This window comes from Dromiciops gliroides, chromosome 2, assembly GCF_019393635.1.
Source record: "Dromiciops gliroides isolate mDroGli1 chromosome 2, mDroGli1.pri, whole genome shotgun sequence".
In the NCBI taxonomy this organism is placed as follows: domain Eukaryota; kingdom Metazoa; phylum Chordata; class Mammalia; order Microbiotheria; family Microbiotheriidae; genus Dromiciops; species Dromiciops gliroides.
In genome coordinates, this window is record NC_057862.1 from 356,844,317 (window position 1) to 356,870,351 (window position 26,035).

Sequence of the window (26,035 nt, forward strand, 5' to 3'; positions counted from 1 at the left end):
TGGGGGTGACTATTTGTGTCAGAGATTGGATATACTGTCAAACTCAGCTGATGTGTTGCTTAGTTGTTTGTTTTTTTCTCTCTTATTCTTTGTTACAGGGTATGCCTCTTTGGGAGGGGAGAGGAGAGGAGAGGGCTATATATTAAAACATAAGTCGGGGGCAGCTAAGTGGCACAGTGGATAAAGCATTGGCCTTGGATTCAGGAGGACCAGAGTTAAAATCTGGCCTCAGACACTTGACATTTAATAGCTGTGTGACCTTGGGCAAGTCACTTAACCTCCCTGCAAAAAAACCCCCCAAAACAAAAAAACCCCAACCCCCCAAAAAACATAAGCAATATAAAAACCAAAGATATCAATAAGATATTAGAAAAATATGTATTTTTTTCTCATTCGACAAATCAGAGAAGAGGCTGTGGGAGAACTAATGGAAAGAACACTGGCATTGGAGTAAGGCTATCTTGGTTCTAGGTCTAGCTCTACCACTGACTTTTTATGTGACCAGATCTTCTTGATTTCAGTTTCAACATTTATTAGGCACCTACTGTATACAAGGATCAAGGGCAGCTAGGTGGCATAGTGGATAGAGTGCTAGGCCTGGAGTCAGGAAGATGAGTCTTCCTGAATTCAAATCTGGCCTCAAATAGTTCCTATATGTATAACCCTGGGCAAGTCACTTAACCCTGTTTGCCTCAGTTCCCTCTATGTAAAATGAGTTGGAGGAAAAAATGACAAACCATTCTGGTATCTTTGCCAAGGAAACCCCGAATGGTGTCAGGGAAAGTCAAACACCACTGAAAAACGACCAAACCACAGCTTAATGTACAAGGAGCCGTGCTTGGTGCTTGGAGATGCAGAGTAAACAAGAGAGTGCCTGTCTTCAAGGAGCTTACCATCCACTGAGGAAACAACATGTAGCCAGAGAAGCAATGTGAGGAGGAAGAGAGCACCCCTCGCACTGAGGAGGCTCAAATAGATGGTCTTCAAGCTCCCTTCCATTTCTACAATTCTGCAAGTCTACATAGACATGAGGCTTCCTATACTTGTGGAAGAGAAGACCTATAGAAACCTCAGGGTGATCCATGGAATGGGGACAGATGAGCATATCCAAGGAAGGTAACCAGGATAGTGACGAGCCTTCAGTGCACACCGTAAGAAAATTAGTCCAAGGAAAGAGGGAGAGTTAACATTGTGGAAGAGGAGACTCCCAGCTCCCAGATTCTGAAAATTCTGTGCTTTTGTCCCAGGTGCCCTTGTATCTGGGACTGTGGCTGTAGATACGCTAAGAAGATATAAGAAGGGACAAACAAAACAGGGGGAGATACTGCCCCCCAATACCTAGCTTTCTTCCCATGTCATTTATCCTCCCCTCCTTGTTATTCTCTTTCTTTTTTCCCCCTTAGGCCCTCAATCAATCTCATGGATGATGAGATTTGGCAGGCCTAGAGTGGCCTGTAGGGTAAGTATAGAGCATAAAAAAAGGAGAGATAACTTGGCTGTACTTTAGTAAACAGGTCCAAAATGATCAACTTTAGCTTAATTCTGGCCTTGCCACCTGCAGGTGAGTTACAGGGAAATTTTATTTATTGAAGTTTATGGAGAAGGTAAAGCGGCCAGAAGAATGGGAACAGTGTGTGCCTAACTCAAAGTAGAGGGGCAGAATTCACCTCCCAAAGCATTAACATGTCTTCCCCTTTCCACATTAAATAACAACCTTCCTAGGAAGCCCCCAGGGCCTCACACTGGAGCGCAGACCTTTCTTTGTCTTGTTTGTTCATTCAGCAAGGATTCCTGGACAAATACTGGCTATATTGCTTGTTTTCTCAATGGGTAGGGGAGGGACAGGAGGGAGAGAATTCAGAACTCCAAACTTAAAAAAAAACAAATGTTAAACATAAATATATTTATGATTTTTTAAAAAAGAATGAATTATATCAAACTAAAATAAATACAAATACTGTGCTAGGGCCAAGATCGAATAACAACAAAAAAGGCCCAGACATGGTCTCTGCTTGGACTGAGTCCAACCCTGGATCAGGGGAGATGAAATGGACACATGTCAAACTGAAAACTAAACATGGAGGGGCACTTTTTCACTGTGGTATCTTAGGGAGACCCCCTTCCCCACTCTGACCTTCAGTTTCCTCTTCTCTAAAATGATACAATTGAACTAGATGGATGATCTCTAAGGATTCTGGCTCTGCTCCCTTGTGATTCTATGATGATGCCCTGTGCCCATTGGCAGGAGCCAACAGTAAGTTCTGGATAAATCCAGAGGAGGAAGAAAATCCTGTGGGCTATAATGAGGGCAGAGGTGGGAGAGGGAGACCTTCGAGATAGAGCTAGGCCTTGAAGTATGGGTATGATTTAGACATGGAGAAGGAAGGACATACCAGGAGGGAAGGCTGGTACAAGCAAAACCTTTGCATGGGAATGAGCACATTACATTACCCCTCTTCCCAAAACTTGTGGGCTTGGGGCCCTTCTCCTTAGGACTTGGGACAGGGGCCTTGCATGGCCTAACACTTGTACCTGGCTATATATGTGGTATCCTCCAGTTAGGATGTAAGCTCCACGAGGTTAGTAACTGTCTGATTTTGTATCTCCAATGCCTAGCCCAGTGACTGGCACATAGTACATGCCTAATGAATTCATTCATTCATTCATTCATTCATTCATTCATTCATTCATTCTTTTTTGGGGGGGCAATGAGGGCTAAGTGACTTGCCCAGAGTCACACAGGTAGTAAGTGTTAAGTGTCTGAGGTCAGATTTGAACTCAGGTCCTTCTGAATCCTGGGCCGGTGCTCTATCCACTGCACCACCTAGCTGCCCCCATTCATTCATTCTTTCATTGGAATTGAATATGGACTGAATTGAGTGGAGCAAGATATGTGTGGAAGGGAGGAAGAGCCAGGATGGGGTCAGGGTAGAGGCCACAAGTGCTGGAAAGCAACTTTTGTTACTTTATTCTGTGAGCAGTGAAGAGCCACTGAAGATTTTTAAAAAGCGATATCTTCCTAATAATAAAATACGTTTTACAAGACTGTACATGTATAACCTGTAAGTAGATTGCTTGCTTTCTCAATGGGAGGGGAAGGAGGGAAAAATTTCGGAACTCAAAATTTAAAAAAAATGTTAAAAATGTTTTTCATATGTAATAGGAAAAATACTCTTTTAAATAAATAGATAAATGAATAAATGAAAGAAGTGATATATTTAAAGACCAGTCGGCCAGACCCGTAATGGTTGATTGTTGTCCTTTGTTCTCAAAGAGGACCCAAATGACATCACTATGTTGGAGTTAGACTCATAATAGAGGCAGCCTGGCAGGGGATATGGAGAAGTATCCCAGGAGTCATAAAGACCTGGGCTCTGGTTTCACCTTTGACACAAACTAGCTGCATGACCCTAAGCAGGTCAGATAATTTCTCAGGGCCCCAGACAGTACTACTCTCAGCTTATAAACTGCATAACAGTTGTCAATCTAAATTCAATCAAAATGGAAGACCCACTCCATGCCAGGTACTATGCTTCGCATTACGGATACAGAGACAAAAATGGAAAAAAATCCCTTGAGGAGCTTAAATTCTTTCAGATGGATGAAGGGAGTTTCTTCACTGGGAGTTACCCCAATAAAATTACAGGTGCAGTAAAAACAAAAGAAAAAGGGGACCATGGGACATCAGTGCTCAAAGGCACCTTAGAGGGGGCAGCTAGGTGGTACAGTGGATAAAGCACTGGCCCTGGATTCAGGAGTACCTGAGTTCAAATCCGGGCTCAGACACTTGACACTTACTAGCTGTGTGACCCTGGGCAAGTCACTTAACCCTCACTGCCCCAAAAAAGAAAGAAAGAAAGAAAAAAGGCACCTTAGAGATCATCTAGTCTAACTTCCTCATTTGACAGATGAATCAACCAAAGCACTGGAGCTACCCAACAACACATAAATGACAAATGATAAAATCAGAATTTGAATTCAGTCCTTTTTTCCAATTCTGCGTTCTCGGCCCTATGACACACTAAACTGTTGTTGGTTTGTTGTTGTTTTCTTCCCCTTTATTCCTCATAGGATCTTGCTGGACAGATTTTCTACCTCAGGACTTCTGTTCATTACCACACTGTAAGATTTTCATCATACCCAGCACAGAAGCAATCCTGTTGCTTGGCTATTACTATTTTAAACTGGTCATTTCAAATTCTGTAGGATGTAGGTCAGTCACTTCCTGCCATGGATCAATATGGGAGATTCCAATATTGATGGCGAGCTTTGCTAAAACATCATCAAACAGGGTATAGAACACAGATTAAAAGCATTTGTAGATTTTTTCAGAATAAAAGCCACAATGTGAATGTAAATATCAATTATTAATAATCTGGTACCTGAATCTCTACTTCATCCCTTGAAATTCTAGGCAGTGAGAAAGAAGGCTCATCAATAAGAGATGGAGATTTCTGATGGGTTCTGATTTTTCTCTTGTTATCTGTTGAATTTTTTAAATGGATCCATTCATTTTGTTACTTAGTAAGCCCCCTATTTGTGACACTGTGTGCAGAGAACTACATAAAGAGCTGAGGGATAGAGATGGGGGTTGGAAGAAGAGGAACTTTTATTTGAGAATATTCCCAAACTAGAGTCACAGAATGTTGAACCTGGAAGAGATTTCAGGGGCCATTTATCTCAGTCCCCTCACTTTACAAGATAAGGAAACTGAGGTCTAGAGAAGAAAAGTGATTTGCCCAAGGTCACACAGCAAGTTAGCTACAGAGTCAGGACTAAAACAAAAATTCAGGGTCACCTTAATCCCAGTCCAGAATTATTTACATTAGTCTACACCATTTTCAGCAACTTTAATGCCCATTTCTCTTTTAAAAAAATTTTAAATTGCCATGTTTTGTTATTACATGACCTATATTTCCCACTGCATCCCCTTCCCTGAAAGCCAACCTTTAAATAAATACATAAATAATACTAATAGCTAACATTTATATAATACTTAATGTGTGCCAGGCACTGTGCTAAGTGCTTTACAATTATTATCTCACTTAATCCTTACAACAACCCTGGGAGGTAGGTGCTATTATTAGCTCCATCTTATAGATGAGGAAACTGAGGCAAATAGAGAATTAAAAAAAAACAGTAAGGAAAAAACTTACCAATAATCAAAAAAGTGTGACATGATTTAATATTTCACATCTGTGGTCTCCTTTATCTTCAAAGAAGTAAACTAAGGGGATGGGTCTTCTCATATCTTTTCTTTGGAATCAAGCATGGTTGCTATAATTTTGCAGATTTCAGTTTTTATTGTTTTGTTATTTATGTTTCCATTATTATAGCTGTATGTGCTGTTTTCCTGTTTCTGCTTTCTTTACTTTGCATAAGTCTTTCCATGGAGAAGGGGGATCCAAGATGGAGGATTAGGGGGAAGCTGCCCAGCTGAACTCTCCCAATATTCCCCTCCAAAAAATTTTAAAATAACCAAGTCAAATTTTGAAGCATCAGAGCCAACAAGAGGTCATGGTGAGACATTTTTCCAGCCTAAGAAAACTTAAGAGGTTGGCAGGAGAAGTCTGTCTCACTGGGATGGTGGTCTGATAAAGGTCTATCTGGTGCCCACACACATAATGGCTGCTGCTACTGCTTCAGGAGCTTTCAGTCCAGAGATGGTAAAGGGACTGGACAACTGCTCAGAGAAAGAATAGAAGGAATCCTTTGCTGGCACTGGGTACAACTGGTGCTGATTAGCAACTCTGTTGCACCTATGCAATTCTGATTTGCAGTTCCAGGGTAGAGAGAAGAGCTGATGATACATCATAAGGGAGCAGGAGTCCTATTCACAGTTCCAAAGCACAAAGGGTTTTTAGATTTTTAGCTAGAATTTGTGGCTGCTGGGGACTAGAGGACCTTCCTGGATAAAGACTAAAGTGCAGACCAGAAGAGAAGTGACTGCACCTCTTCCAGGATCACACCACCTTGGAAGCACCAAAAACTTGCAGACCTTCAGAATTAGCTCAGAATAAAAAAAAAAAAGTTTGAAGCTTGGGACAGTGCCTTCCTACCCCCAGGTGAGCAGAGCTTAACTTTAACATAAAGTTCAAAGTAAAGAAATAGCCTGGAAAAATGAGGAAACAAAAACAACAAAAATAATTTAACAATAAAAAGCTACTGTAGTGGCAGGGAAAAAAAACAAGACATAAACTTAGAAGAAGACAACAATGTGGAAACACCTAACAAAAAGCCTCAAAAAAGCTAATTGGACACAAACCCAATAAGAATTCCTGGAAGAGTAAAAGAAAGAGATAAGAATGGTAGAGGAAAAACTGGGAAAAGAAATGAGTGATGGAAAAAATTTATGAAAGGAGAATTAAGAGCTTGGTAAAAAAGGCACTAAAAACCACTGACGAAAATAACACCTTAAAAAACCAGAATTGGCCAAATAGTAAAAGAGGCATAAAAATCCACTGAAGAGAAGACCTCCTTAAAAGCAGAATTGGTCAAATGAAAAAGGAAGTACAAAAATTCACTGAAAAAAAGAACTCCTTAAAAACAGAATTGGCCAAATGAAAAAAGGTACAAAATCTCACTTAAGAAAATTAGAATTGGGCAAGTGGAAGCTAATAAGTACACAAGACATCAAGAATAAAATAAAGTCAAAAATGAAAAAAGAAGGTAATGTGAAATATCTCATTGGAAAAAATGATCTGGAAAATAGGTCAAGGAGAAATAATTTAAGAATTATTGCATTACCTGAAAGCCAGGCTCAAAGAAAGAGCCAAGATATCATATTTCAAGAAATTATCAAGGAAAACTGCCTTGATATCTTAGATCCAGCGGGTAAAATAGAAATTTAAAGAATCCACTGATCTCCTCCTGAAAGAGATCCCAAAATGAAAACTCCCAGTAATATTATAGTCAGATTCCAGAGCTCCCAGATGAAAGAGAAAGTACTTCAAGTAGCCAGAAAGAAACAATTCTAATATGATGGAGCCACAGTCAGGATCACACAAGATTTAGTGATGTCCACGTTAAAGAAGCATAGGGCTTGGAATATAATATTCCAGAAGGCAAAGGACAGAAAACTGAACATAATTCTTTATGGGGAAATGAATATTTAATGAAATAGAGGACTTTTAAGCATTCCTAATGAAAAGATCAGAACTGAATAGAAAATCTGACATTCAAAGACAATAGTCAAGAGAAGTGTAATCATAAGGGACTCAATAAAGTGAAACTATTTACATTCCTATAGAGGAAGATGATACATGCAACTTCTTAGAGCTTTATCATAATTAGGGCAGTCAAAAGGAATTTGCATAGACAGAGGGCAAGGGTATAAATAAGTCCATTAAATTGATCTCAAAAGAAAAATGAAAGGGCAAGAAAAAGGGGTGCATTGGAAGAAGGGGGAAGGGAGAGGTAGAATGGGGAACTTTTTTTCACATAAGAGAAGTGCACAAGGAAGATTCTTTTACAATGGAGGGAGAATGGGGAGGTGGTGGGCAATGCTTGAAATCCATTTTCATTGGAACTGGTTCAAAGAGGGGAGAGACTATCTATGCACACTCAGCTGTATATAGAAATGGAACTTACCCACTAAGAAAACAGGAGGGGAAGGGGATAAGGGAAAAGTAGGGAATGATAAAAGGAAGGGTTAGGGAGACAGTGGTTAGAAGCAAAACAGTCTTTTGAAGAGGGACAGGCTAAAAAGAGATGAAGAAAAAGAAGAAAATGGAATGGAGGGAAACACATAATAATCATTGTGAATGGGAATGGGATGAGCTCACCTATAAAACAGAAGTGGATAGCAGACTTAATTAGAAACCATAATCCAACAATATGTTGTTTATAAGAGCCACACTTGAAACATAAAGACACACACAGAGTTAAAGGGCTGGAGCAGAATCTAAGATACTGTAGCTAAAGCAAAAAAGGCAGGAGTCATAATCATGACCTCAGACAAAGCAAAAGCAAAAATAGACCTAATTAAAAGACACAATTAGGGAAACTACATTTTGCTAAAATATACCATAGAAAATGAAGTAATATAAACAAATTTTACAGCAAGTTTCTCTGATAAGTCCTCATTTCTCAAATATATGCTGAGTATAGAACTGAGTCAAATTTATAAAAATAAAAGCTATTCCCCTATAGATAAATGGTAAAAGAATATAAGCAGGCAGTTTTCAGAAGAAGAAATCAAAGCTATCTATAGTCATATAAAAATGTTCTTACAAAAAAGGAAAAATACTCTAAATCATTATTGATTAGAGAAATACAAATTAAAACAACTCTGAGGTATCCTCACATCTCTCAGAAATGACAAATACTGGAGGAGATAAGGGAGAAAATGGGTAGACTAATGAATTGCTTGTGGAATAGTGAACTGGTCAAATCATTGTGGAGAACAATTTAGAACTATGCCCACAGGGCTATAAGATTGTGCACACATTTTAATCACTTTTTTCTATTTCTGTTTTAATTATTAGTATTGCAACAATATTAATTTCTACTATATTTTATCATGAATACACATTATTTCAGTTATGTTGAGGGTTAAGGAGGTTATCTGTGAATTAGTCTTGGAACCTAACCACCATTTATAACATTTTCTGTGAGAAAATGTAAATAGAATACCATATAATCTATTTTTACTGCTGGGCCACAATCCATTTGCCCCATTCAGAACTCCTCTACAATCTGAGAAAACTAATCAAGGAACCAAAAATAACAAGAGTTGAAACAGTATGTGAAGAATTCCTTTAAATCACTCTGTCTACAAGTTAATCTACAACTAATGGTTTGATTTTCTAATCAAATTTGCTTAATTTAATTATAGTTCACTATTCTCTACAATAATTTAAGATTTTAACTTTCTCTGGTTTCCATGTTTTATAGTCTTTGTGCTGCTCAGTGATATCTGACTCTTCATGACTCCTTTTGGGATTTTCTTGGCAAAGATACTGGAGTGGTTTGCCAATTACTTTTCCAGCTCATTTTACATATGAGGAAACTGAGGCAAACAAGGTTAAATGACTTGCACAAGGTCACATACCTAGTAAGTGTCTCAGGCCAGATTTGAACTCAGGAAGATGAATCGTCCTGACTCCAGGTCCCACACTCTATCTATTACACCACCTAGCTGCCTTTAGACATTTCAAAAATCTGCAGTATCAAAACACTATTCCTGATGCAATACATTGAAAAAGACTGAATTATTTTAGTAAGACACTTAGTCTGTGCATACATTTTGACCCAGCAATACCACCACGAGGCCTGTATCTGAAAGATATCAAGGACAAAGGAAAATGACCTATACATACAAAAATATTTATGGTAGCTCTTCTTGTGGTGGCATAGAATTGGAAATCAAGAAGATGTTCATCAATTGGGAAACAGCTGAACAAACTGTGGCATATAATTGTGATGAAATAATATTGTGCTGTAAGAAATGTCAAGAGGGTGGTTTCAGAAAAACATGGCAAGAAGTATGTGAATTGATGCAAAGTGAAGTGAGAAGAACCAGGAGATCATTGTGCAGAGTGACAACAATGTTGTAATGATGATCAACTCTGAAAGATCGATGCAGTGATCTAAGACAATTCCAAAGGACTCATGATGAAAAAAATGCTTATCTGCATCCAGAGAGATAACCGATGAACTCGGAGTATAAACTCTCAGTATAATTTCTCAGTTTACTTATTTTTTTTTGCTTTTCTTTTTGAAACATGGCTAATACAGAAATGTATTTTGCATGATATCACATGTATAATTGATATGATATTGCTTGCCTTCCCAATGAGTGTAGCAGAGAGTGGGAGGGAGGGAGATAATTTGGAATTCAAAATCTAAAAAGAAAATAATGTTAACATAAATTAATTAAAATGTAAAAAAAATAAGTCTTTGCATGCTTGTCTGTATATTTCTTATGGTATAGTAATATCTCATTACATTCATGTACCATGATTGGTCTAGCCATTCTCCATTCAGTAGGCAGCTACTCCCAAATACCCATTATGAGTGGTTGGCCACAATGTAGATTCCTGTTGTTTAAGACTGTCAGCTCCTGCTTCTGAATCAGGAACATCTACACAGAAATCTCTTTTCTGTAGACCATACTTTCCCCACAGAAAACTCAATTTTGTTATTTGGCATCCTTTTCTTAGTTGGAAATGGTTGTTAGGGAGGGGGTGATAAAAGGAAAACCCTTTAAAAGCTGCCGGTCCCTAACGGTTTCATGTTCATCCTTGATGTTTATGATCCGAATTTAATGGGACACAAAATGAGCACATGTTCCAGCTCATTGATCCTGTGGCCTTCAACAGGAATCACCCTGGTATCCGTCAAACCAGGACAGAAATGAATCATGTTCTGTATCTGGTCCCTTCCTAGATCCCAGTGACATGAGATTAATCAAGGGAGTGATAAAATGTGTGATGGTCTCTGGAGCAGCCTATGCCTGTCCACTTCCTCACCTCATCACAGGGAGCAATTCGGCGAATCATGTCCTTCAGGTGGCCGACCATCTTCTCTTCCTGAAAGTCATAGGGGAATGTTTCTGTCCACTCTGCCAACAGCTGCAGGAGCTTGGGACCAAATTTTCGGACCCGAGCCTAAAACATAAACATGATAGGATAGACAGGAATTGAGACCTCCCTACTGTGCAAGGAAACAGGCCATGGTTATTTATTTCCCACCCTCCATCCCCTTCTCCCTCAACCACTTGTTTGTCCGTCCTACCCCCATGAAAAAGACTTTGTAGGAAAATGTGAACACTGGGTAACAAACAGCTCCTGGTGGGCTCCTAGCAAAGAGGCCAGATGCTCCTGTGGTGGGGGAGTACCTATTGTTCTTTCTCTGCCTTTTGCCTTCTGTGATAGGGGAGCAGGTGGAAGGAGTCAAGAGCTTATGTATCTCAAAGCAAGTCTTTGAATCCCTATGTATTGAAAAACGGCTATCTGGGCATGGAAGTAGCACATGCAGCCTGAGGCAGGTGGGGTTCCCTGGGTTCACTGGAGCCAAAGACTGGGAAGGGAGGCCAGGCCAGTGCCAGTGCCAGGAAGGAAGAAAGCATGAGCTAAGTTTGAACGTCCTTGATATTTACCTAAGCACAAAGCCTGGGAGGCCACAATTTCATTTGACTAAAAACAAATGTTGGGGACGGTTAGGTGGTACAGTGGATAAAGTACTGGCCCTGGATTCAGGAGGACCTGAGTTCAAACCCAGCCTCAGACAGTTGACACTTACTAGCTGTGTGACCCTGGGCAAGTCACTTAACCCTCAATTACCTGCAAAAAACAACCAAAAAAGTGTCCAGGCACTACAGACCTCCCTGAGGTTCAAAAGCATCTGATAAAAGAACAAGTGGTCATTCTCATGTCCCTCCTGACAATTCTCAGACTATAGCCAGAGCACCCCAAGGCTAGGGAAGGGGCAGGGTGAGGATGAGAATTAGTATGACTGAAAGGACTAGACTTTAGGGGGCAGCTAGGTGGTGCAATGAATAAAGCACTGGCCCTGGATTCAGGAGGACCTGAGTTCAAACCCAGCCTCAGACACTTGACATTTACTAGCTGTGTGACCCTGGACAAGTCACTTAACCCTCATTGCCCCACCAAAAAAAAATAAAAGGACTAGGTTTTATATCCACTATCTGATGTCTTCTCTGTAACAGTTAACTGTGGGACTTAAAACTAGGAAAACCTGGGTTCGAATCCCAACTTGGATGCCTAGTTTCTTTGTGACCACAGACAAGTAATTTAACCTTTTCTTGGCCTCTATTTCTTCATCTGTAAAATGTAGAAAATACCCTGGCTCTTATCTCACAGGTTTGCTATAAAGAATAAATGTGGGGCGGCTAGGTGGCACAGTGGATAGAGCACCAGCCCTGGAGTCAGGAGTACCTGAGTTCAAATATGGCCTCAGACACTTAACACTTACTAGCTGTGTGACCCTGGGCAAGTCACTTAACCCCAATTGCCTCACTAAAAAAAAAAAAAAGAATAAATGAGCATGTAAAGCATTTCACAAACTTTAGAACACAATGGAAGCATCAATTTTGTCCTTCTTCCCTGGTCCAGACCTGTGATTTCATTGGCATAGGGAACTCCCAGTATGGAAACTCCTTCTGCCAATGTTCTGCAGAGAGTTACCAGGGGCACTGACAAGTTAAGTGACTGAGTCACTGCATGGCAAAGGCAGGAATTAAACCCAGATCTTCCTGCCTCCAAGGCTGTCTCTTTCCACTGTGCCATACTGCCTCTCATCATCATCATCATCATCATGATTACCATTATCATTATTATCTCCATTTTATGGAACCTGAGGGATCATAGGATTTAAATGACTTATTCAAGGTCACACAGCTAGCCTTAGAGCTGGTATCTCAACCTAGGTCTTGTGAATTCAAATGCAGGGCTCTTGGCATCTCCACACTGTCAATGTGCCCCCTTGTCTCCAGGCACTGTGATGAGGCCTGAGTAAGTGGGAGGGACCACAGGCCCCCCTCACCCTGCCTCCTCCCCCGATGTTGCTGGTGCCGGTCGAGGTGTGCTCCGGTCTCACCTACTCAATAACTCTTTAATTAGTTCCTTGGAGAACCCAAGTGACCTTTTCAAAGCTAGGCCGGGGCTTCAGAGGAGCTGGCACAGCAGGCTGTGAAGCACATATCCAGATTGCTCTTAGCACCTTGGAAATGAGATTCAGATAGAGTTTGGGTGTGACTTCTGCAGCTTCCCACATATCAGGAAAGATAGCATTTAAGAGAGGAGAGGAGAAAAATGTTGGGCAGAAAGTCTTGTGGTCAAATTCTCAGGACCAGTTATAAAATCACAGAGTCTCAGGGTTAAGAAGGATCCTGGAAGTCATCAAGTCCAACCCATCTCTGAGCAGAAATTTTAAAAAATCCTAATTTTACAAGGATGAGGGATACATGGCTGGGCAGCAGTTTGTCTGAGAAAGATCTGAGGGTTTTAGTGGACTGCAAGTGCAATATCAGATAGTAGTGTGATGGGGCAGCCAAAATGTGGTCTGCAGTGAGAGGAATATCTTCTGAGCATAGAGGGGTGATAGTTACCTCTACTCTGTCTTAGTCTCAGTATATCAAGAAGCCTGTGTTCAGTTCTGGGGGCAATAGATTATTTATTTATTGGTGAGGCAATTGGAGTTAAGTGACTTGCCCAGGGTCACACAGCTAATAAGTGTCACGTGTCAGAGGCTAGATTTGAATTCAGATCCAGTGCTCTGTCCACTATGCCACCTAGCTGACCCCAGCCACTATTTAAAAAGAACACTGATAGCATTCAGAAGAGGGAAACCAGGAGGTGATGGGCCTTGGTTTTATATTACATTAGGATCATCTGAAGGAATTGGGGACAATTAGGTTAGAGAGAAGAAGTCTCAGATTAGACTTGATAGGTCCTTCAAGAATGTGGCAGGTGGTGGTTCTGCATGGCCCTAGAAGGCAAAGCCCAGAGCAGAGGGTTGGAGTGACAAAGAGAAAGAATATAGGCTTGGTGTCAGGGGTAAAAATGACCCCTATCCCAAATGTAGTGAGATGCTTTAGGAAGCTGTAGGTGCCCCATTACTGGGGGTGCAGCTTCCAGACATGGCCCGATGGGTACTTCCTGGGGGTGTTGTTGAGAAGGTTTCTAATAAGGTATGAGTTGGATAGCTAAGGAGTTCCTTCAAGCTCAAAAACTCTAGGATTCTGTGATCCCCAACAAGTGAAAGGATCCCCAAAGTTGGCCATCCAGCTACTTTCTCCTGACAGCCTATTCTACTTTTGAATAGCTCTAATGCTTCTCTGGCCTTTCCATCCCTTGTTCCTCATCCTGCCCTTTGGGGTCAAGCAGAGCGAGGCTAATATCTCACCTAGATGAAAACCAGCTTGGAGAGGATGGAGTGGGAAGGAAGCATTAGCCTGGCCCCAATGGCCAACATACTCCTCTCTGGGCTGAAGAATGAAAGAAAGCACCTGGAGCCACGAGAAAGGACCCCCAGCTGTTTTAGGGGACTGAACTGGAGGGTCACTAGATCCTGTCCAACTGCCCAGTTCTGTGAATTTATGACCCATACTACTTGAGAGGGAGAATTAATTAGAAGCATCCTGCTGATATGACTCAGTGGCAGAAGCCTCCATGCTAGCCTCAAGTGCCTCCCAAGCTTGCTTAGAGCCCAGACTAGCCCCCAGACTAGCTCACCTTGTCCAGCACAGGTTCATCCAGTCTTTGCTGTTCAATGCATTGGTGGCAGACTCGGGCCAAGAGCTCATGGGGCTCGATGAAGAGTCTGGAGCTCAGCAGAAAGGTAAAGATGTAGGCTTTCTAGGGAAGGACAAAAAGGCACAGTCACAGGCAGGCCACTCACTTGGGGAAGGGAAAATTTATCTTTCACCTTTACTTCTTCCTCCTCTTGATTCCCCTTCTTTCTTTGATGTTGCTCCCTTCCCAGTAGAAGACCGGAGGGAGGGATGGCTAGATTTCCCCCTACCCCACACCACAGTCAAGTTGGCCAAGGGACTCCACTTCTTGCCTTTTCTTCCCTCCACAGCTAAGCATCACAACCCTATAGGATTCCCACAATGCAGTGTAGGAAAGAGCACCAGTCTAGCAACCAGGTGACCTGCGTCTTCCTCTGACCTCTGCTACTGATTCACTTAATAGTCTCTTAAGAGGGGTGGTGTGACACTGTGGGATAAGCACTGAATTTGGTGTCAGAGGACCTGGGCTCAAATCTTAGTTTTGCCAGTTACTACCTGTATAATCAAAAGCATGTAATTTAACTTCTCTGGCCATTAGTTCTCGTTTTCTCGATCTCTCTCTCTCTCCCCCCCTCCTCCCCCCTCTGGGGCAATGAGTGTAAAGTGACTTGCCCAGGGTCACACAGCTAGTAAGTGTCAAGTGTTTGAGGTCGATTTGAAGTCAGGTCTTCCTGAATCCAGGGCTGGTGCTTTATCCACTGCGCCACCTAGCTGCCCCCTGTTTTCTCATCTTTAAAATTAAGAGGGTGGACTAGATAACCTGAGGCCCTTTCCAGCTCCTTGCCTTGACCTTGATTTCCCTAAATTCCTTCAAATCTTGGCTAAAATTCCACCTCATGTAGGAGGCATTTCCTGGTCCCCCTAGCTGCTGGTGTCTTCCGGTCAGATCAGTCTGTATTTATCACGTATTTACATATCGGCCCCTCTCTCATTATAATGTGAGGTCCTTTGAGGGCAGAGACTATTTTGACCATTCTTTGCATCCGCAGCACTTAGCACACAGAACCTGGCATACAGTAAGTGCTAAGTAAACGGTCGACCGAATTTATAATACTTCTCCTTTCTTAGCCCCTCAGTTTCCTCATCTGCAAAATGGAGATAACAGCATCTGCTCCAGCTAGCTCACAGCATGATTGCTCTTTTCTAAAGAGGTAAGGGATGCAGAAGTATTTTCATTCATAAGGTCTTACAGGCATCAGCCCATGGAACATTGCCCAGATGTGTCTGCTGGCCCAAGTGAGAATTCGCAAGGCTTATGCAGGGTGGTTTTAGAGTCCAGTTGGGTGGAGTTTCCTAATCCTTTTTGTTTATCACTAAAATGGCCTGATTTTAATTTTTCACTAAGATTTCTTACCCTAGTGCCCCAAACCTCCCTTTCTCTCCTGCTTGGAGAGGATGATGCTGTAGCTACTGTTTTTAGGGGATGCCTCCCTACAGCCTCTGGGGTTGGAGTGAGTTTGCATACAATTATTTTCCATTGATGGGGGGAAGCTGATGTAGAAACTCCAGAAGTACCCCAGATTTCACAGCCCACATAATTTTCCCCAGTCCACTGTGTCTTTTGCAGGTGTACATTGACTAAAATCACAGGCTCATAGACCTAGGGTTGGAAGGGACCTTAGAAACCATCACATATGACCTCCTCATTTCTCAGATGAGGTAACTGAAGCAAGAGAAGTTAAGTGATTCATCCAAGATCACCGAGCTATTAAGTGACCCAGGTAAGATTTGAACCTGGGGTTTCCTGATTCCAAGTCCTTTACTTTATCTACTGTCATGCCTTCCTGTCATGATTAACCCTCCCTGCTGTGACTTTAGCCACCATGTTTATTCATAAGAGTATAGAATTAATTAACTTTAGATCTGGAGCGGACTTGGGAGAGGCATCTAATCCAACACTTTTTTTTGTTTTGTTTTGTGGGGCAATGAGGGTTAAGTGACTTGCCCAGGGTCACACAGCCAGTGTCAAGTGTTTGAGGCTGGATTTGAACTCAGGTCCTCCTGAATCCAAGGCCAGTGCTTTATCCACTGCGCCACCTAGTTGCCCCTAATCCAACACTTTTAATCCTCAGAAGAGAACCAGAGAGGTTAAGGCACTTGCATGAGGTCCCATGGGGGTGTGTCTTTACTATTTTCCCGAGCATATCTCTTTACTGGGCAGCTAGGTGGTTCAATGGTTAGAGCACTGAGCCTGGAGTCAGGAAGATTCCTATTCCTGAATTCAAATCTGGCCTCAGATACTTAATAGCTGTATGATGTTGGGCAAGTCATTTAACCTAGATGGCCTCAGTTTCCTCATCTGTACAATGAGCTGGAGAAGGAAATGGCCAACCACTCCAGTATCTTTGCCAAGAAAAACCCCAGAGGGGGTCAGGAAGAGTCAGACATGATTGAAACGACTGAACTACAACACTTTACTTGGTGTCATGGATTGGGTGCCTGACTCGCAGTCAGGAAAACCCAGTTTCAGCTCCTGCCTCTAACACTAACTAGCTCTGTGACATTGAGTAATTTGAGCCTCATTCTCTTCATCTGCAAGATAGGGATAATACTTAGTACTTACCTCATGGGGTTATGATGAGGCCGAAATGAGATATATAATAAGCTCTTTGTAACTGTAAAGCACTATATAAATATCAGTTGTTGTTATTATTATTATTATGAAGAATTACTCTTATTCCCAGGTGAAAGGATGAGTGATTAATGGTGATCTCTTTGAATCAGCTAGTTCACTGGTATTCAATCCCATCCCCTAAACACACATGTGCTCACATATGCATGCACACACACAGACACACACATACCATTTCTGGACAAGCATAAGAGTTACAAGAATGAAGTTGACTTGGGGCTTGTCTAGGCTCTGATACCTTTTCTGATGCTTTATTACTACTGTGTGATCAGGAGCAAATCACTTTACCTCTTTGGGATTCAGTTTCCTCATTTGTAAAAAGAGGGGGCTGAACTAGAATGGCCTTGGAGATCTTTTCCAGCTCAAAGATATGATGTTTGGCCCTATCATCCAGGTGTTCAATACAAAATACCCAAGGGCTCACTGCCCTGGGAAGTTCACAAAAAATAGTCCCCCACAACGTGCCAAATTTGAGGAGTCTGTGTAGCACTCCCTACCCTCTTTTTGTTCTCTAATTCTGGTACAGTAAATGCAAAATCTTTTCCCCAATTCCTCAAAACTTGCTGGGATTTCTTGTGTGTGTGTGTGTGTGTGTGTGTGTGTGTGTGTGTGTGTGTGTGTACAGGTGCCCACCATCCCACTCCCTGGTCAGTTGATCACTCACTTCTGGGTAGTAATCTGTGGTAGGGATGAGGTGCTGGATCAAAGCATCGAGTGACGCTGAGCTTAGGTTTCCATCCTGAAAGATCAGTCCTCCTTGCTCCCCAGATGAATGAAGGTGGGGGCTGAAGCCACAGGGAGTCACCATGCTTGTGGTGCTCAGCGTCTGGGGCATCCCTTCCTGAAACACCAAGGGAAATGAGTTAGAAGGTGGGCTCTGAGACAACAACATCAACAATAATAACCCCTATTGATACAGCAGTTTAAGGTTTGTGCAGTGGAGAGAACTCTGGGCCCAGAGTCAGGAAGAAACCTTCCTGAGATAAAATCTGGTCTGAGACACTTACTAGCTGTGTGACCCTAAACAAGTCACTTAACCCTGTTTGCCTCAGTTTCTTCATCCTCAAAATGAGCTAGAGAAGGAAATGGTAAAACCACTCCAGTATCTTTGTGAGGAAAATCCCAAATGGGGTCACAAAGAGTCGGACACAACTGAAAAATGATAAACCTCCTTAAGGTTTGCAAAGCATATCACACATAGATCTCATTTGCTCTTCAAATAACCCTGGGAGGTAGGTGCTATTATTATCCCCATTTTACAGATGAGGAAACTGAGGTTGAAAGGAGATAAATGACTCACCAAAAGTGCTACAGCTCATAAGCATCTGAGCAAAGATTCAAACTCAAGACTTTTCAACTGCAAGTCTACTATTCAATATATTATACCGTGCTGTCTCCCAAAGGACAGTATTAGCAAAAAACATATTTGAAGGGGAGAAGACAGTCAAGTGGTTTGGGAAATTTATCTCCTAGGCAGGGAATTGATATACTATTATTGTCTCACACAGTACATACTTTTAGCTTTGAATCTACTCTTGCAAGAACAGATCCAGAATTAAAAACAGGCCCATTTCCCATAGTGTAACTACAAAGGGAAATGTGAGTAAATAAGACAGAATGAGTGTGCTTATGGGAACTTGACCGATGATTTTTCTTTTCTCTTAAATAGTATTTGATTTTTACCAATTACATGTAAAAACAATTTTAACATTCATTTTTAAAATAAAATTTTGAGTTCCAGATTTTCTTCTTCCCTCCTTCCCTTCCCTCCTCTCTAAGATGGTAAGCAATTTGATATATTGCTTGATGATCTTAAACATTACCCCAAGAAATAAGCTGCTGGGAATGCTTCCTTGCCCTGATACAACCTAGTTATGTGGAGAATTTCATACCTGTCTTCTATGACTAGTTCAACCCATACTTATCTTGACCTTGGATGAACTCTCCCTTCTCTGCTCTGATCATCCCCCCTCCCCCTGCTCAAAACCCTTCCATCTCTCCCCACCCTGCCCAACACATACACAGAGGGTAACAATCCAAATTCTTCTGCTCGGCATTCAAGGCATACAAGCCACTTTGCCAATCTTCTGTCATCACCCTCCCTCCATGCACTAGCCAATGAAATCTGCTCATCATTCATATATAATAACCTGTGATTTAGCTCTCCATTTGATTTACCAGACTCCTTCCCCACAAATGAAAAAGAAATGGCCATTACCATCAAGTTCTATGTCCGAGGATATCTTTCTTTCTTTCTCCCTCCCTCCCTCCCTTCCTTCCTTCCTTCCTTCCCCTAATTCAAACACAGGCTCTAACTCAAATAAATATCTGCTCTACAATGAATCACATTCTCCATGGTGGGGTTCCTCAGCAGGTTGCTTACCATTGATCAATCCATTGAAAGCAATACCTGAATGATCCCTCTAAGCTGGCCACAGTCACTGTGGTCCCTCCCCAGAGTTTACAAGGTCCAGTTTACTCCCCTCGCTCCCTGCACCAAGAGTTAGTATCACCGGGACCTTTGGGATGGGTACTGCACTCGTTTTTGTCTCTGTATCCCCTAATGCCTAGCACAGTATCTGGCCCACAGTAATTGCTTAACTGGATTCTCTGCTGTTGGAAGGAATTTCTCACCTTCCCTTACCTACCTCTCCACTAGATCAGGCATCCTCTTCCTCTTAATTCCCTAGAGAGCACTCTGTACCTCTCTTGTCACATCTTGACTTGTATGCATCCATGTCTCAACCCTCCAACACACACATTCACACTCACATATCCCTCCATTTAGACTCTGAGCTTCTAGAAGACAAAGCCAATGTCTCATGCCTCTATCTCTCCCAGAGCACCCAGGAGAGGGACCTGCACAGGTTGCATGCCTCAATGTCTATTGAAAAGGTCGGAGATGGTTCCCACAGGTGATCATTGGGAATCCTTCTTCACATCCTTAAAGACTCACATTTGGTCATCTTTGCACAAGGGCACATTCAGATTCCTTTCCTATTCACTGCTTGGTTGTCATCTTTGGGAGGATTATCTCCATGGTAACAAGATGCAAGGCTGAGGGCTAGAAGGAACAAGCAGGAAGGGGTGGTGGTCCTTTATTTCCCAGGCAGCATCCAAGCTGCCCCTGAATACAGCAATTACTCGCTATGGGGACCCCATTGGTGAGTGCATCTGCACAATTTGGACTGGATGCCAGCACTGGCTCTTGTTAGGAGTTACACTGTTGGTGTAACTCTTAATTAGATACCATTATCAAAAATTCCGCCTGCATCCCTCAGCAGTTTGCTTTTTCCCTATAATTAAGAAGAGAATTTTTTTGTAAATAAATGTCTCCAATAATCCAAAAGGTATCCATCCCTGAGCTAAGCTGGTTTGAACACAGACCAGGTAGTTGCCTCTTGCTATTTCCCAGGCTAGAGACGATATAAAAACATCTCATCTCCCCCGTGGGAAGCCAACCTATGGCACCTCCAAGATTCTCCCAAAGAAGACCAAGCATTCTCTTCTCTGAGATCTGCCCTGTGGGATGCTGTGCCTGAAAGCCAAAAACTTCAGCAGCATGCCAGCCATGCCCGTGCACATGAAAGTGTGCCAGGAGGGAGGGATGGGTGAGCTGGTTCCCGCTCTCCTTCAGATCCCCACCTACAAACAGCAAAGGCAAACGAGAATCCTACTTCCAGGGCTGGGCTTTGGGGAGGCCAGGAACCCACCCCTAACATACTTAGAGCCATGCCAGGAGAGCATCCAGCTGAAGAGGAGGAAGAGAGCTGAGAAGATATAGAAGGAGCACAGGGGCTGGCTATGAGAGAGCTGGGGAAATGTTTTCCTCTCAAAAGCCAATGGGGCACAGCAACAACCAGTTGTTACCCTCACAATAATAAGCACAACTCAGTTCAGGGAAGGTGGAGGCTTCATTTATCACCTGGCAGATCTTCATCTCCAGCCCCAATCATTTTGCTGAACTCTAGCCTCACATTTCCAATTCCCTGCTGGACAGCTCTACCTGGATGTCCCAATCAATCTACAAGCAATTATTAAGCACTTACTGTGTGTCAGGCACTATTTTAAGTGCTAGAGATAACAAAGAAAAAACAAAACCAGTCTCTACCCTTAACATTCTCATGGGAGACTCCTTCCTCTGAGGGGTGACAACAGCAGGGGACCAAGATGGCAGCCAGCAGTTATTAGCATTTCTTCAAGCTTTGTGAGGAGTGGCCTTTGGACTAGACCAAACAGAGCCTAGTCTTGGGAGCTCAGTGGGTGGCATAGGTCTTTTGGGAGAGAGAGAATACACAGATTGGGAAGCCTGACACCTGTGACCAGGGAAGGCTGTATGGGAGCTTGGTACAACTCCACACTCTCTATTTCAAGCACAAGTATCCTTGTCCTAAAGACATAGGCTTCAGTGAACAGAGAGTATAAGAATGTAGGATTGGACCAACTACAGAGACCATAGAGGAATTAAAGGAAAGGAATAAAGATTTGTGGGAAAACTGCTAGAAGTGAGACACCAAAAGTCGTGATGAGACTAAGGATTAGCCCCTGTCCTTTTCTTTCTTATACATTCCCTATAATGTCAAAACCTTGTAAATTACCGACTAAAAATGTCACTCCTTCCCAAGGGAAAACTCATAAAAACACACACACACACACACACACACACACACACACACACACACTCTCTCTCTCTCTCTCTCTCTCTCTCTCTGTCTCTGTCTCTCTTTCTCTCTCACACACACATACTCACATACATTACTCACACACATACACACATACATTCACATACTCACACACATATTCACACATGCATATACACATATACTCCCCCCCCACATACATACATACACATGCACGCACATACACACACTCACACACATGGAGTGGAGGAGACACTATGTATATAAATAGGTCCACACAAAATGTATAGAGAATAGATATATCACTATAAATGGAAGGGTACCTTCAAAAAGATTTGGAAACCTTTTTTTTTTCCTATCACCATCTTTTTCAGATATATCTCCCTGCCACCCTCTTTACAAGCACATGCCCTCCTGTCCCATAACAAAGAAAAATTATTACACAGAACTGACAGAGTGGATATTTCTGACAGTAGATGCTCCCCTCTGCATCCGTGGTCCCCTGCCTCTCTGCCAAAAGAAGTGAGACCCCCCACTGACAGTTTAAACACAACAAAGTCCAGACAGGAGGTGATGAGGATCTGAATTTGAGTGAGTGGCCCATTTTTGTGGAGTGGATAAGAGATGTAAAATTGTTGAAGTGAAATTTGTTGAGTCAAAGTGAATACTGCCCCAACTTGAATATGAACACTGAAGTACTTCTCCACCTTTAAGGACTACCTTGAAAGCCCCGTTCATTTTAAACCTACTGTGGGAAGCTTAGCCCTATTTTCCCTTTTCAGAGGTGGGGGTGGGGAGGGAGAGGGCTGTGAGGTGGGGCTACTGCCAATCTCAAGCCGATGCCTCAGGAATCAAGCAGCTCTCTAGGGCCTCAGTGAAGGAACAGCAGCACATCTACCCCAAGTAGGTCAGGTTGCCAAAAACTGCTCAGCTTACAATGAGTCTTTTTTTTGATAACAGCCTGTTTGAAAGCCTGTAACGCGTGCCAGGGTTTTATACCCGTTCATATGCCATCCTTGGCACGGTGATCCATCACAAGCATGGGATGGGAGCAAGTCTTCACGCACCTGGCAAGGCATAGATCCAGAAAGAAATAGCACATCTGGCTCCACACATCAAGGGATTTGGAGCCCAGAGATCCCCAGGGGACCCGAAGGAGTAGTGGGTGGATGTCCATCATCATACCTCACTTGGTGTGGTGCCAAACTGAGCCACGGTTCAAGGGGCAGGAGGCCCCAAGCCTGGATGATGCCTCTTCCCACACCACAAACTGCAGACAGGTGGTGCTGGTGCCAGTGATGAGTGAGAAACCCTGCCCAAAACAGCAGCAGCTGGCAGGAAGGAGTGTGCAAACCTCTAGGCCTGTTTACAGAAAAGAGGCTTTTAAAAATAGCCAATTTTTAGAGGTACTAATAGAGGCTGGGAAACAAGCCCCGAGAGTGAACAGACTCAGCTGCCAGGAATAGGACCATAGATTTAGAGTTGGGAATGAATTCAGAGGTCACTGAATGCAACACCCACTCTTTACAGATAAGGAAACTGAGGCCTGGAGAGGTTATGTGATCGGCTCAGGGTCACAAAGCTACTGAGTGTCTGAGGGAGAATTTGAACTCAGTTCTTCTGGATTTCAAGTCCAGTGCTCTGTGCCGCTGACAATGAATTGCTATATAACTTAGATGCTCCTTTAACGTGGAGACAAAAATCCCCATTCTGCCTCCTTCACAGGATATGGCATGTGGCTCAGAGGAATACACAGATGGAGAGCTATTTTGCAAATAGAAAAGCAATAGGGAATAATGGCAGTAATTATAGCTAGGTGGTGCAGTTCATGGAGTGCTGGACCTGAAGTCAGGAAGACCTGAGTTCAAATATAGCCTCAGAAAGTTACTAGCTGTGTGATCTTGGGCAAGTCACTTAATCCTCTTTGCCTCAGTTTCCTTATTTCTAAAATGAGCTGGAGAAGGAAATGGCAAAGCACTCCAGTATCTATGCCAAGAAAAACCCAAAGTGGGGGAGTCACAAAGAGTCAGACGTGACCAACGCTTGACCAACGGCAGCAAAATGTTTGTGGGGCACTTTCAGGTCTCCAAAGCATTACAAGCATCATTTCACTTGTTCCTCTTAACCGCTCTGAGGGGTAAGTATCCTTATGCACTAAAGAAATACAGATATAGAAACTGAGGCACAGAAAAATTAATCCACTTGCTTGGGCCCACATAGCCCACATAGCCCACATGTGAAGTAGGATTCAAATCTGTTTTCCCTCCAAGTCCATCTCTTTAAGCATGAAGGTGTCATTCTTTCATTCCCCCCCCCATCTTTGGAGGGGGTGGTAAGGGCAATATGAATCTAATTGTGGTCCCTCTGAGATGCTGACTCATCATTCTGCATCCCGGCACCCCACAGCCCCCTGTTGAGAGGTGCTCAGAGACACCAACACTGATTTGTGGGTCACAGTGGAGGGGAAATGAAACATAGCACCCTCTTTCAGCACAAGCACACCACTGCTGGGCTTCCTCTTTCTTCCTCAGGCCCCGTTGGAGCATAGGCCTGACCTTGACCTCCGGGTTCTGTGTGGCAGTAGACCTTGCTTGTTATCCACACTCTGATGGCCACTTTGTGCTGGGGAAAAGAAAGTATGGTACAGGGGAAGGGGTGCTGGACCTGGGAACCAGGGCCCCAGGAGCTCTGCCAGACACTCATTGTGTGACCCTTAGCAAGTCACTTACCACTTCATGTTGATATAACACCTTAAGATTTGCCAAGAACTTCCCTCACAGCCACCTCAGGGCAAGTTTCATCATAGCCATTGCACAGGTAAGTAAACACAGGCTCAGTGGGTGTGACTTGTCCAAGGTCACGTGGCTAACATATCAAAATTGCAGTTTGAACCCTGGTCATCTGACGCTAAGTCCAACACACTTTCTGTGACACCATTCTTCTTTCTACCCAGCGAAGGATCCAGAAAAGTTCCTTTTCTGAGCCTTTGTTTCCTCATCTACACAACGAGGGAGTTGAATTATATGGCTTTTAAAGTCCCCATCCAGCAGTGGTAGTCTCACTGGATCCCATCACACCAGATTTCTTTTTTTCCCTTTCTTTTTTTGTTTTTGTTTTTTGGTGAGGCAATTGGGGTTAAGTGACTTGCCCAGGGTCACACAGCTAGTAAGTGTTAAGTGTCTGAGGCCGGATTTGAACTCAGGTACTCCTGACTCCAGGGCTGGTGCTCTATCCACTGCGCCACCTAGCTGCCCCCAGATTTCTTTAAAAACTGAAATCTGCTGAAGCTTCAATGAGTACCTTCCTTGTTCGAGTCCATTGAAAAACAGCATCAGACAGTAGATAGACCATTGAACTTGAAGTTGGGAAGACCTGAGTTTAAATCCTATCTTAGATGTTTACTAGCTGTGTGACCCTGGGCAAATTACTGAACCACTCTAGGCTTCAGTTTCCTTATCTTTAAAGTGAGGGGCTTGGATTTTTATGGCCTCTGAGGTCCCATCCAACATGAAATCCAGGCTCTTAAGCTCTTAAAGGAACACGTGATCCTGGATCTACAGAAATTTTGTGTTGGGAGAGGGGTGAGGATGGGGAGGGCTGGGCTGCAGGTTAACATTAATACAAAGATCTTCTGGGAGGAGGAGGAAGAGGACAGAGGAAGAGGAGGAGAGGGGAGAAGGAAGAAGAGAATGGAGAAGGATGGAGGAGGAGGATGGAAAATGAAGGAGGAGAAGGAGAAGGGGGAGAAGGAGGAAGAAAATAGAGAAGGATGGAGGAGAAGAAGGATGGAGAATGAAGGAAGAGGAAGGAAGAGAAAGATGGAGAGGAAGAAGAAGAGAATGAAGAAGGTTGAAGAGGAGGATCGAAAAGAGGGATAGAGGAGGAGAAGGATGGAGAATGAAGGAGGAGAAGGATGAGGAAAAAGATGGAGGAAGAGGAGGAGGTGGCAGCTGGTTGGCCTAGGAATGAGAAGCTCTGACTTTGCTGAGTAGCAGAGAATGGGGCTTCTTCAGCAGTAGGAGCCTCAGGCTAGTCCCCTCATATCTCTTTGCCCCAGCCCTAACAGTTTTCCAATTGGGTTGCCTTTTTAAATTCAGCTTTCATCTTCTGAGTTATGTGTGTGCCATAGAAACATCTCAAACCCTTTGGTTTTTCTAGGTAGCTGTAGCTGTAGATTAGGGCTGAGGGACTAGGAGGGAAAAGATGAGGAAGAAAGGAGGGGCATAGAAAAACCCCATGCAGCAAGATTTTGGATTTGCCCAAGTAGTTTTGGCAGAGCTGGATTTGTGCAAGGTCATTGCTTAAGTGTGCTGGGTACCCCATTATGGGGCAATAGGAATGGAAAGGTACCTGAGGAAAACCTTGCAAAATTGATACCTGCTCCTTCCTTCCTTCCTTCCTTCCTTCCTTCCTTCCTTCCTTCCTTCCTTCCTTCCTTCCTTCCTTCCTTCCTTCCTTCCTTCCTTCCTTCCTTCCTTCCTTCCTTCCTTCCATCCTTCCTTCCTT

General features: G+C 43.0%; 1 protein-coding gene across 2 annotated transcripts in view; it reads right to left on the reverse strand.

The window, feature by feature from the left end:
• Positions 1–26,035, reverse strand: part of RASGEF1C (RasGEF domain family member 1C) — a 214,854-nt gene that overhangs the window by 63,500 nt on the left and 125,319 nt on the right. For both annotated transcript variants that reach the window (XM_043983159.1, XM_043983158.1), the window contains 3 exons: positions 17,554–17,730; positions 14,199–14,321; positions 10,473–10,610 (listed from right to left, as the gene is read on the reverse strand). In XM_043983159.1, the coding sequence (XP_043839094.1) occupies positions 10,473–10,610; positions 14,199–14,321; positions 17,554–17,724 (432 nt within the window). In that variant the 5' untranslated portion in view covers positions 17,725–17,730. The remainder of the gene's footprint in view (positions 1–10,472; positions 10,611–14,198; positions 14,322–17,553; positions 17,731–26,035) is intronic.